This window comes from Callospermophilus lateralis, chromosome 17 (genome assembly GCF_048772815.1).
Source record: "Callospermophilus lateralis isolate mCalLat2 chromosome 17, mCalLat2.hap1, whole genome shotgun sequence".
NCBI classification, from domain to species: domain Eukaryota; kingdom Metazoa; phylum Chordata; class Mammalia; order Rodentia; family Sciuridae; genus Callospermophilus; species Callospermophilus lateralis.
This window is the reverse complement of record NC_135321.1, coordinates 12,303,103-12,316,019: the sequence shown is the minus strand read 5'-3', so window position 1 is coordinate 12,316,019 and position 12,917 is coordinate 12,303,103. Positions and strand designations below refer to the sequence as shown.

The 12,917-nt window shown below is 39.4% G+C and overlaps 1 protein-coding gene across 2 annotated transcripts; it reads left to right on the top strand.

Moving 5' to 3' along the window:
* Positions 1 to 244: 244 nt before the first annotated feature.
* Serpinb11 (serpin family B member 11) lies at positions 245 to 12,671 on the top strand. 2 transcript variants are annotated; one of them, XM_076837145.1, is made up of 7 exons: positions 245 to 412; positions 1,884 to 1,943; positions 3,084 to 3,212; positions 4,456 to 4,573; positions 9,187 to 9,329; positions 9,968 to 10,123; positions 12,267 to 12,671. In XM_076837145.1, exons 1-7 carry the CDS (start codon positions 245 to 247, stop codon positions 12,669 to 12,671), a joined length of 1,179 nt encoding a protein of 392 aa, XP_076693260.1. The 2 variants fall into 2 exon arrangements, with proteins under 2 accessions (XP_076693260.1, XP_076693261.1); XM_076837146.1 differs by lacking the exons at positions 4,456 to 4,573; positions 9,187 to 9,329.
* The last annotated feature ends 246 nt before the right edge of the window (positions 12,672 to 12,917 follow it).

Below are 12,917 nucleotides of genomic sequence, written 5' to 3'. Positions count from 1 at the left end.
AGATACTGTTGAACCGTTGGCTGGAGGATAGTAGATCTATTCATTGGAATCTAAAATGAAGTGAATTCCTCCTTCTAGCATTTGCTACTTTTTCAGAGGCTGTGACAGGATGTATACGTCTTCTTGAAGTCGTGAGATCAGACGCCTACATTCATGACATGTATAACCTGAACTCCGGGTATCAACAAGTGATGTTCTGAGATTGTTTTCTCCTTCCTGTTCTCAGGCAGAGCTTGGTGTCAGAATGGGCTCCCTCAGCACAGCAAACGTTGAATTTTGTCTTGATGTGTTCAAGGAGCTGAGCAGTAACAACGTAGGAGACAATGTCTTCTTTTCTCCACTGAGTCTGCTCTCGGCGCTAAGCATGCTCCTCCTTGGTGCCAGAGGGAACAGCGCAGACCAAATAGAAAAGGTAAGGAACGCGTGGGCAGTTTCCCCTGAGCCTCGCACTGTCCACGTGTCCCCTCCCTCCCTGTCCCCTCTGCTCCACCATATGACTTCTATCTTTATGCAGAGAGAACTGCCAAAACACACTTGGGCAGCTCATGTTCTTAAAAAGGGAAAATGGCTTATGTAACAGGATACACTGTCATGCAAATAGTGTGACCCATGCATCAGATGGTCTCTTCCTTATTGTCAGGGGTGCGTTTAGTCAGCTTTTGTGTCACCATGACCAAAATACCCGACAAGAACAGCTTAGAGGAGGACACGTTTATTGTGGGCTTGTGGTTTCAGAGTTTCAGTCCATAATCAGCTGACTCCAGCTCTGGGCCTGAGGTGGGGTAGAAGATCACTGCAGAAGAGCTTAGCACAGGGAAGTGGCTCAGCTCAGGGCAGCCAGGAAGCAGAGAGAGAAGGAGGCACCAGGACAAAATAGAAACCCCAAAGGAATGCCCCCAGTGACCTGCTTCCTCTCATCACACCCTACCTGCTTACAGTTACCACCCAGGTCAGCAGTCCCTTCTAATTATTAATCCACCAAATGGATTAATCCACTGATTAGGTTACACTCTCATTTCGCCTCTGAATATTCCTGCCTGGCTTAACCCGTGAGCTTTTGGGGGAAACCTCATATTCCAACACAAGTGGTGTCACAAATAAGTCTCTGTGGTTTACTCTAGGAATTCCTACTTTCGGGGAATTAAGTGTGATAGAGAACATATGTACTTTTCTTATAGAGGAAAACGTACTTTTCTTATAGAAGTTTAAACAATTTGGTGAAACTTACTGCATTTTAGAAATTAGTAAGTTTTAAATACTATTCGTTACTACATTTCTTCATCACAACTCCATGTAGCAGTTGGGCAGTGTTATCCCCATTTTACAGACAGGGAAACAGACTTGGAGGGAAAAGTGACTTTTTAGGTTTCATAGGCTAATAATGGTGATTTCCATGTATGTATATCATTTCTGTAAAGCACCTAGAGAAGAATATCACTTAATAACTCTTAAGACCCTTGCCTATCTTACTGTTGTCCTCTTATCGTACTATTGTCTGTGCTGGGAAAATGCAATGCTTTGCCTTGCCCCAGATGGGCACCATCCTAGTTAAATGAGCCAAGAAGAATAGGAGAGGGAAGACGAGAAGAGCGCCTAAGAGCTCAGTCCCTGGAGCCTCATGGACAGTGGTCTGGAGCAATGCCTTGACCTTTTGACCTCAGTTTCCCTAGTATAAAATGGGGACAGTAGAATCTACTCATGAAGTTGTTGGGAGGGTTAAATAACATATGTAAAGACAACCCAGGACTTCAGATGAGACATGGCATCCTTAAAATCTGGCTGTCACTATCAGTCTTGCTCTGAAGCGAATGAACAAATACAGCTCTCAACTTTTGTGGACTCTTTTACTTTTGATACTGATCGATCCCGTTTTCCTTTTCTAGGTGCTTCACTACAATCATATTGCAGAATTCTTGAAATCAGAGTTCAGGGACTCAGCTGAGGTATGATGATGTCATTGCTGAGCTGTGAACTGCACCTTCACATCAGAGCCCCAGAGAGGCTAGTCCAGGGCTGGAGAGCAGCACTGTCTCCTTGGTCCCTCCTTCACTGTTTCTGATAGCCTCTGCAGCCTATTTAACACAACGATAGTGACAGTGATGACATTACTGTTATTAGTAATAACACTGTTATTACTAATGATATTAGTAATATTAGTCAAAGCCCCCAGATTTGACGATTGCCTTCATTCTCACACGCTTCTGTTCTGAGATTCTTGTTGAGTCTGCCAGTCTTATCTATGCAGGGTTAGAATTTTTCTGCTACTGAGGAAATTGAGAAAGGACCCTGACGCTTTGCCATGTAACTACAGACTGGGCCTGAGGTTGTCCCACCTACATGCTTTGGGACAATGGTCCTTAGTTCTTTCTAATAGGAGCATCCGTTTTGACATCAAAATTATATAGGAGTCCCACATGAAAGTAGTTATTTGGTACTGCTTGAGAATATACATAAATGCATATAGATTCACTGAAAACTTGCTTCAAAGTACCCAACTTATTATCAGGAGACCAAAGCCATGGCTTGGGACTCATTGTTTCAGGGAATATAGGCCTCAACCCTGCAGGTCGGTGAGTTCTTAGCCATCTTTCAAATCATCAAAGCTGTAAGCTTATCAGAATTCCACCACTGAGGGACAAATGAGGGTGTTGGAACTGTCCAGTAAAGGACCAAAGTGTTTCATTAAGAAGCACATAGAAAACTGAGACCACAAAAAGAGTGTGGCAGAGAAGAAAATTGAGTCTATAAGTTTAAGGGCAGTCACAAAACTTGGATTATGTCTCTGAACATATCACTAAGATCTCTTTATTCATGGAAACTCCAACTTTTGAATTAAACCATTAGAGCCAACTAGTGCATACAATTCTCCGCACAGTCTGCAAACAAAGTCACAGCTTGGTGAGACTTAGGCGCTAAAGGAGACTTAAAAAAATAAAAAAAAACCCACTTTAAACCTTGTATTCCCTGCCCTGTTCATCAGAGGCAGACACCTTGCTCTCCAGGTACTGTTTCCATGTTATTTATGACACTCCAATGGCAAGAAATCCAGTCACTTGACAAATCACTCTGTTTATTTCTATCAGTGCAGTCAAGCGGGAAGGCTGCATTCCGAGTTTGGACTCCTCCTCTCTCAAATCAACCAGTCGGGCACTAACTACACCCTCAGCATCGCCAACCGACTCTATGGGACAAAGGCAATGGAGTTCCATCAGGTGAGCCCATCTGGCACCTTCTGAATTTCATACAATGAAATCTATAAGGGATTATTTAAAAAAAAGGCATGTGGCATTTAACTTTAAGAGATTGAATTTGAGCTGACCTAGGATTACAGAGACACGATTTTATCAAAACTCTCATTAGAGTTGTGAAACATCAAATAAAAATTCTTTACCACTGAAAAATCTCTAAAGCTGTCCAAGAACCAAGGTAAGAGATGAGGCACAAAACAGCATGGCTCCAGAATGCCAGCATAGAGGGGGTTTTGGAGTGGGGAGTATGTTACAGGTGAACAAAATAGTGAATGCTTCAGATATTGTTCATGACATTTTACATAAGTTTTTAAAATGTCAATTGTCTACTTTAGATACTATTAATTTTATATAGGATGATTTATGAAGAAATTCACACACACACACACACATGCACACACGCATGCACCCACCCCGTGGGAAGCCTTCTGGTAGACCTCAGACAAGGAAGTCATGTGACCACTCTGGTTATTGATTTTCTCATCTATAATATGACAGCAATCACATAATCACTCCTGTTTGTTCACTTTGAAGCAATAAGTGGAGGGATGGTGTGAGATGCAGTGTCATTTTTGTTTTGAGTGTTTTCAAACCAAGAAAGCTGATGATATGACAGAAGGAACAACAAAACAATTCTGAACATATTTTGGGGGAAAGGTTTTGGATTTTTTTAAAGTGTGTTTGTTTTATTAAAAGTAAGTACCAGGACTGGCGGTGTGGCTTAGTGATAGAGCACTCTCCTAGCATGTGTGAGGCTCTGGGTTTGATCCTCAGCACCACATAAAAACATATAAATAAAATATAGATATTGTATCCAACCACAACTTAAAAAAATATTTTAGAAAAGTAAGTACCAGCCAGGTATAGTGGCACAGGCCTGTACTCTCAGCTATCTGGAAGCCTGAAGCAGGAGGATTGAAAGTTTGGGGCCAACCTGGGCAACTTAGTGAGATCCTGTTTCAAAATAAACAAATATGTAAGTAAATAAATAAGGGTCGAGGATATAACTTAGTAGAAGAGTGCCCCTGAGTTTCAATTCCCAGTACCACCCAAAATAAGTAAATAATAAAATAAAAAGAAGCACATATGGATTTTGCTTTCTGTCAAACTCGTATCCGCGAACTGCCTTCATCTCTGTTGGGACTTTTGAATGTGTTTGTTTTCTTTGTCCTTTTTTCCTGTCATTCAGCTGTACTTTCTTTTTTAGCAATATTTAAGCTGTTCTGAGAAGCTGTACCAAGCCGGCCTACAGACTGTTGATTTTGAACAGTCCACAGAAGAAGCGAGAAACACCATTAATGCTTGGGTTGAAAATAAAACTAATGGTAAGGATGAGTCACTTATGTGTCCACAGACTTTATCTGTGCTGTGTTGATAAACTTCCTGGGTCAACATGCTAACAGGGAGGCTGAGTGGGTCCAGGACGGGAGAGAGATCAGCAATGAAGCACCAGGACCATGTTCAAAGGATTCCTGATAATCATCTGCCCCATGGCTCTGAGAATGAGAGTGAATGTCATCTCCACTTTAGAGAAATGTTTTAAATTCTGCAGTTTATTTATTTAAAATCAATATTTAAATATTTATTTAAAATCAAATCTCCCTTTTGCAATTTAAAAACCCCTATCTATTGTTAAATATTACTTTAAATTTAAAGTGGTGCATTGCATATCTGATGCAAAGATTTGTTCATTTCTTCTATTTAAAATATTTAAATATTGAAACCAGCCTTCTGGGTAGCTGAGATTACAGGCCTGTGCCATCACACCTGGCTTGTGCCAGAGATTGATTAATATTTAAATAATTAAATATCATTAACTAAATAATAATAATTATTTAATTAAATACTATTTTTTATTAACTAAAATAATTAAATAAATTAACTAACTAAATATTAGCTAAGGAAAGACTTAAGGATACACAAAGGTAGTGAGAATATATAACGCACCCTTGCTCACCATCCCTCAACTGACCGCTGATCACCAGTGAGCAACCTTGCTGCTCTGTACTGTCATCCTGTTCCCTCCACTTCTTTCATATGATTTTGGAGTAAATCACAGAAGTCACTATTTTTTCTATACTTATATTAATTTTTTTCTCTAAAAAATGTAGACTTTAATATGACTACAACTCTATTATCCAATCTGCAAAACTGAAAATAATCGTTTAATATTAATAGATATTTGAGACCAGCCTCAGTAACTTAATGAGGCCCTCGGCAACTCAATGAGGCATCAGCAACTTACTGAGACACTGTCTGAAAATAAAAAATGCAATGGGTTGGAGATATGGCTCAGTGGTAAAGTGACCCTGGGTTAAATCCCCAGTACCAAAAAATCAAAAACCGAAAAACAAAAATTCTCCCACACACTTATAGAGAAGTAAACTACTGTATGTATGCTATTTGATAAATTCTCACAAAGGGAACACACCCATTGCCACACCAGGTCAGGAAAATAAAACATTAGCTACTAGGAAGGGCACCGCCAAGAACTCTGCAGGTCCCCTCCCCAAAGCTAACCCCACTTCCTCCCTGTGTTGACTTCTCTCATTTCTATTACACAGAAGTTCTGCCTGTTTTTACAGTTCATGCAGTTGGGACCACAAATATGTGTTTAGTTGTTTTAGTCAATATTTAGCTTGTGGTTCTATGCTGCATGCCTTATTAATATTCATCAATGTGTATTTCATCCTCTGAATATCCCAAGTATGTATATTCATCCTACTGTTAATGAACATTTGGGATACTTTTAGTTTGAGCAATTATAATTATAGTTATATTAGCAATTATAAGTAGCACCCCTAAATGAATTTTGGTATATATCTTTTTGTATGCGTACGTATGCAGTGTGGCTGGGTACACACCTTGAAATGAAATTTCTGTTTGTGAGGTAAGAACACACTTGATTTTAGTTAGTGCCAAGCATTTTTATTAATTAGTTGCATCAATTTACTTGCTTAAGCAATAAATGGGAATTTTATTTGTTACTGTTCCATGCCCAAACTTAGCATTATTAGTCATATTAATTTTAGCCACTCTATTTATTTTTATATTAATTTGTATTTCTTTTATGAATTATATGGTCAAACACTTTTTCATTTGCTTTACATTTTCTTTTGTGAAGTGCTACTATATTATGTAAAGATGATTTATCTACATTTTTTCTTATAAAATTTTAGAGTTCCTTACACATACAGAATACATATGACGTAAGTGACTTCCAGCATTTTGTACCTATCTTTTCTAATGATGCTTTAGATGAGTGAAATTCCTAATTTCAAAGGAATAAAATGTATCAATCTTTTCCTTTACAATTGGTGCCCTTGGGTTCTGTTAAAGAAATCTTTGCTTACTCCTAGTTCATGAAAATATTTTCATATTACAACTTCCAGATGCTTTATGGTAGTTTAACTATATTTAAGGTTCATTTAAAAAATCATTCCCCTCTACATGGACATCTAATTAGCACAGCACTATTTGTTAAGAAGAAAATTCTTTCCTGATTGCACTACAAGTGTAAGCTTCATCACAAATTAGAGGTCCATGTGAGTTTGCTCCTGGTCTCCATTCTGTTACGTTTGTCCATGTGCTTATTCTCATGACCATGCCATGATTGTGGCAGCTCTGTAATGAGTCCTCAGGGCTGGATGGGGAAGTTCTCTGGCCCTGCAGGTCCTCTTCTAGGGTTGCCTTTGCTAAACTCTATCCTTTGCATTTCCATTTGCATTTTAAAATTAGCTTGTCATCTTTTATCGTCTATACCACTTGGAATTTTAATAGAAATCACTTTGAATCTACAGAGTTGGGGAGAAAAGATATCTTTTTTCAGCCTCCAACCTATGACCATGACACTTACCTCTATGTATCTAAGTTCTTTTTAATTTCTTTCAGTAACATTTTGCATTTCTCTATCTTGCAATCTTGTGCCTCCTTTGATAAATTGCTTCTAAATATTTGATAAGTTTGTTGAACTTTAGCTCGGGTCAATTATTATTTGAAGTGTTATTCTTTTAATAAGAAGTTATATTTAGATACTATAATCTGGGTATGAGTGTTCATTGCTAATGATTTGGTCAGACTTTCTAAGTGAACATAACTAAGGAGTATTTACTTTTTTATAAAAATGAAACATCATCTCTTACATGTGTTATTTATTATAATTCAGATTCATGGGACTTTTACTTTAAATAAACCCCCCCTTGTATACCCATTTCTCTTATCTCATGTCAAAAATACCATTTTATAAAGTCACTAATATTTTTGCACACTCTCTTTTTTCCCACAATACACACAGTTTCCAAATGACAGTACTAATCAAAACAAACAAAAAGCAATAGCTTAAGATAAAAAAATCCAGTTCTTTTTGTCCTTGAGTTTAATCCCCCTAAAGGTGTGTAGTGGAATTACCTGTTGAACTAATCCTCTGTGTGGTTATGCCATTGACTCATGATACTTCATGAAGTCTTGAAAGTTAGGCAATCCCTGATGTGAGAAGAAATTGAATCTGAATAATAAATCAAAATTAGGATCAAATGAAACCAGATTAATTAAAATAAATTAAAATTAGGATCAAATGACACCAGATTACTGTTAGAGCTAAATTTACTTGTGGAGAGCATGTCAGCAACATAAAATTCTTCTCTGAGCATAGGGCCATGCTTTCCAACATATGTGTATCCCATTTCATCTCTTAATATTGAAGAGCTCTCAACAATACCTTCTTTGTTGATGGACTCACAGATCTTATTCACCTTTTGTTATAAGTGACCAGATTAAAATATGTATCTATCCAGTTTTTCTTATTAAGTTAGAAAATGTTTATACATTTTTCGATCCTTTAATTTACTTAGCACATAGTGCAAAATGTGTTTTATCTCATGTACCCACTCTGATCTGCTGATAGTGGCTGCTCAGGAACCCTGAATTGAGAAAGAACCTGAGCAAAAGTCTGTAATTGAAATGCTAACTTCAGGACAGTAGGGGCATTGTTCTGTTTAGTTTAGTGTCATAGCCTTGGTTTGGTTTTAGTGTATAGAACAGTGCTTGGCACATGCAAATCAGTTAAAACTTGTTTAGAATGAAGTGGATAAGGTTCTCTGCCATGGGTATGTATTAGGGAGCTAAATGTGGATTTATTTAGAATATTATTGCTATCATGCATTCATATGTTTGTTTATCCAGTCATTCAGAAATACATTTTGAGCATTTCAGTTTAGATATTTTTATCATATGCTGGTTATTGTGTTAGGCCCAGAAGTTTAATGCAAATTAAAGTCTTTGTCACTTGGATTCTTAGTTTCTTAGATATATCTATGTTTCCTACTGTATGATAGATTGTATTCCAGAAAGGTTTCATAGATTGCAATGCACTGAAATTCCCCAAGATGGCATCACGTTCAATTTTGATCAGTATATTTCCAAAGCAAGCAATTCCTGATATCTTTTTATAAGTTCTTGATTTTCAAATATGCATTTATTTCAAATGCTGTTGTATATTTGTGATATACTAATTCTAGTACATTGTAAGAATGAGCGATTCTTTTTAAATACTTAGCTGTTTGCATGTAGTGAGGTTCTGGTAAATATAAAGGATGCTAAATAGTAAAAACAAGCCACAATACATTATTAAAGAATTGTCTGAGTAAGCAGTAATATATAATAATGCATTGGATATAACTAGACGCAGGAAAAATTGACCCATCACTGAGGTACTAGCTACTCCCTGGACACTATCTTTTGATTAGAAATAGCAAAACCTTCAGTATTCATTAAAATAAACTTCCTTTGACAGGAGTCTATGGCCAGATGAAAAAGTTCTGCTGCTATCTCAAGTGTACAATAAGCTTAAGTAATAGATGCATATTTCTTGTAACTATTCAACTTTATTATCAGCAAGTTCAAATCCAAATACAATTATCTTTTTTTCTTTCGTTACAAGGAAAAATTAAAAACCTCTTTGGAAAGGGCTCAATTGACCCTTCCTCTGTAATGGTCCTGGTGAGCGCCATATATTTCAAAGGACAATGGCAAAATAAATTTCAGGAAAGAGAGACTGTTAAAACCCCCTTTCAGCTAAGTGAGGTAAGTGTTTCATTTTCAGACTGATGGCAAATTTTGGAGGATGTGATATCATTTAAGGACAACTGAGAAAGATTTAGTGAACATACTGGGCTAAGTTTCTGTCACTGCTTTTTCTATAAACTTTTATGTTTTCCTTGTTAAGTGACAATACCTTTCTCATGGGGTACCTAACAAGCGTTTAGACACTGAGAGTCCCTGGAATGGAAGACATCTATTAATTTCCTAATATTCTATTTGGGCATTCTTTGAACATACCAAGATTACTTTCTCTAACAGCACAATAAAATTACCTGTGCTGTTTTTCTTCTAGAGAATCCCTCTAACTGGATTAAAAAAGAAATTGACATTATGATTTCATTTTCCCAGATTAGTAGAAACTGGGTTGATTTTCAGTAGACTCGAGTCATCTATGAGCATTAGAACTACTCATCTCTAACTATGACTTATTTTAAAATAAAAATAATCAAATAAACTGTGCACATAAAAGTAATAAAAGGATATACCTGGTGTTTACACACCAATCCTGCCTTTGAAGTGTTAATGTAGATATATTCATGATACATAAGGAAAGCAGCATACATACATACCTATTCACATATGTAACTGTACTTTCTAGTTACAATCTTTTCTTTTAATAGGATAAAAGTGTCATTGTGGAAATGATGTATCAAACTGGAACATTTAAGTTGGCCTCCATCAAGAATCCACAGATGCAGGTCCTTGAGCTGCCCTATGCCGGCAACAAACTGAGCATGATCATCCTGCTTCCAGTGGGTCCAGCTAACCTAGAACAGGTAACACACAAGAGCACCTGCCTGCAGCTAGAGCAAGAGCGCCCCCACACACACCCTCCTGCACTCACCCTGTATCGCATGATGCTTTACAGCCAGTCACTGATTCATGATCTGGGCTCAGCCCGATCACCCCAGGAGCTTTGACAGGAAGGGTGCAATGACCTTAATCCTCGGGTAGGACAAGCTATTCTTAAGTAAAAAGGTACATGGGGCAGAGTGACACACTGTACAAATACACACACATATGAATCTTTCGACACTTGGGAGACGTGATGTTTTCAGTCCACAGAAATCCAATTAAGCTGTCTTACTACTGGGGAAATTACTACAGTATTTCTAATTCAATTATAGGATCCTGTTTTTAACATTCCTTGTTTTGTGGGGGAAATGAGTGATATCACCTTAAAGAAGAGGTCATGGTGGTGGTAGGAGTTTGGGTCCAACCCTTGTCCCTAGCTGCAGCCAAAGGTGTCCTGCACAGGGGGGCCTTGGAATGACCACCCCTCCCGCCCCAATCTGACTGGGACAGTTCCTTAGGAAGACAGTTGAAGCTTTGGGGGCCTGCAGAAGCTCATGGTCAGTCAGTGAGTGTGGGCTTGAGGTAAAAGCAGTGGGGCCCAGGTGGGGGCAGAGGGCAGGGAGGGTTCCCGAAACACATGGGCTGGGGTGTGTACTTTCAGTTTGAGAAGTGAGACATGAGACAGGCACAAGTCCACAGGGACAGTTGTGAGACAAATACAAATGTGGCTCTGGGAACAGGTGGACCTACAGGTGTGGCCAATTCAGAAAGAAACAGAATCCAGGGCCTGTGGTCAGCTGGGTTGGAAGATATTTGGAGGAATATAGCAGTTTGGAACCAGTTTAAATTTTGCAGAAAGTCCTGTGGGAGTAGAAAGGGTCTAAATTAGAATAGGGAACTCAGAGAAGGTTTCTGGAGGATAATCTCAGGGTGGGCCTTGCTAGATGAGTAGAAGATGAACAGGCAAGGTAAGGGGACCCAGCGTGCTCCAGGCAGAGCAGAGAACATGAGCAAATGCCTTGGAAGTGTGAGGGTTTGCCAAGCTGGGTGTTGTACACCTGTAATCCCAGTGCCTCAGGAGGCTGAAGTAGGAGGATCACAAGTTCAAAGCCAGCCTCAGCAACTTAACAAGGCCCTAAGTAACTTTGTGAGACCCTTTCTCAAAATAAAAATATATAAAAAGGGGCTGGGGATGAGGCTTAGTGGTTAATTGCTTCTGGGTTCAATCCCCAGTACCCCCTATTGCCCACCCCACCCGAGAAAAAAGTGTGAGGGTTTTTGTCATGAGATCATGGTAACTTGGATTAAGGCAGAAAAAGAAAAAGTAAAGGGATACTTCAGGATAAAAACTACCTGTACTTTATGAAAGATTTTATATGATTAGGGCAGGAAGTGATGAAAATGCTTTGAACTCTTGACTAGGAAAATGGGATGTGACACTTTGGTAGCTCGGCCCTGAAGGAGGGCTGGCTAGATGGTCTCAAGTGCCCAAGGGGAGACATTCCAAGGGTCGTCAGAAAGTGATGAAACTGGATAGAGAATGAGAAGTCAGGGTTGCTGAGTCTTCTTCTGGAAGCCTGAGCAGATGTGGAAGGTGAAGTGGTTGGTAGTCGCATGAAGGGTGTCAGGTTAGCACCTGAGTTCAGTTTCAGGAGCAGCCCAACAAAAAATGAGGGACAGGCGGAGATGAATGCTGTCCCAGTGGAACAAGAACAAGGGGCCTTGGCATCTTAAAAGCCAAATGAAAACCAAGTTCCTAACGAAGGGTGTGATCAACTACTTCCCCATGCAGACTGAGAAGAAGTGGTTGAACTCATCCAGGAAGCAGACACACAGGGACTTCAGGAACAACCCAGAGAGAACTCTAGGTGAAGCCTAATGTCCAAGGGATCGAGGGTGCACACAGGAAGCTGCAGGATGAAATACAGACCAGAGGTAGACCAAAGGGAAGTGAGGTTAAATGCAAGACTGTTTCCAGAGAGGAAGCACATGAGCATGCTCTCCAGGTAGAGAAGAAAGCCATGAAATCCAACCATTCCCACTGAGAATTTATATAAAAAAATGTATTTAATGGAAACCCTGTGGGTTTGGCTCAGGTGGGCTCATCTGTGCTTTTTCTCTCAGATAGAAAAGGAGCTGAATGGCAGGACGTTCCAGGAGTGGACCAACTCTGCTAACATGATGGAAAGAGACGTGGAAGTTCACATCCCCCGATTCAAGCTCGAAATCAAGTATGAGCTGAACTCCCTGCTCAAATCCCTAGGGATGACCGACATCTTCAACCAGGCCAAAGCTGATCTCTCTGGGATGTCACCAGACAGACGCCTCTACTTATCCAAAGTCATCCACAAGTCCTACGTGGATGTCAATGAAGAGGGCACAGAGGCAGCGGCAGCCTCTGGGGACAGCATTGCTGTGAAAAGACTCCCCATCCGAGATCAGTTTGTGGCAAATCGTCCCTTCCTGTTCTTCATAAAGGAAGTTTGTACCAATATGATTCTCTTTGGGGGCAAGCTTGCCTCTCCATAAATAGAGGGGCTGGATGAGGCTCAGGGACACAGAGGAGGTGTCGGGGCAAACAGGTGACTGCATCTGCACCTCACATTCCTCTGTGCCTCAGTTTGCTGTTCTGTAAAATAGGTCTAGGATCTTTTCTAGCTCATTCCTGAGTTGGCGAAACTAAGGCTGTGGTCACCATGGAAGAAAAAACGTTTACACAAAAGTTTTCTGGCTTTTTTTTTTGTTGTTGTTGTTTTTTGAATCTTTGGAGCCTTG

Bases quoted from the DNA above. Each gene is read 5' to 3' on its own strand.
- Serpinb11 (XM_076837145.1), top strand. From the start codon at position 245: ATGGGCTCCCTCAGCACAGCAAACGTTGAATTTTGTCTTGATGTGTTC. The intron at 413-1,883 runs GTAAGGAACGCG...TTCCTTTTCTAG, and splicing joins GCGCAGACCAAATAGAAAAG to GTGCTTCACTACAATCATAT. The intron at 9,330-9,967 runs GTAAGTGTTTCA...TTCTTTTAATAG, and splicing joins CCCCCTTTCAGCTAAGTGAG to GATAAAAGTGTCATTGTGGA.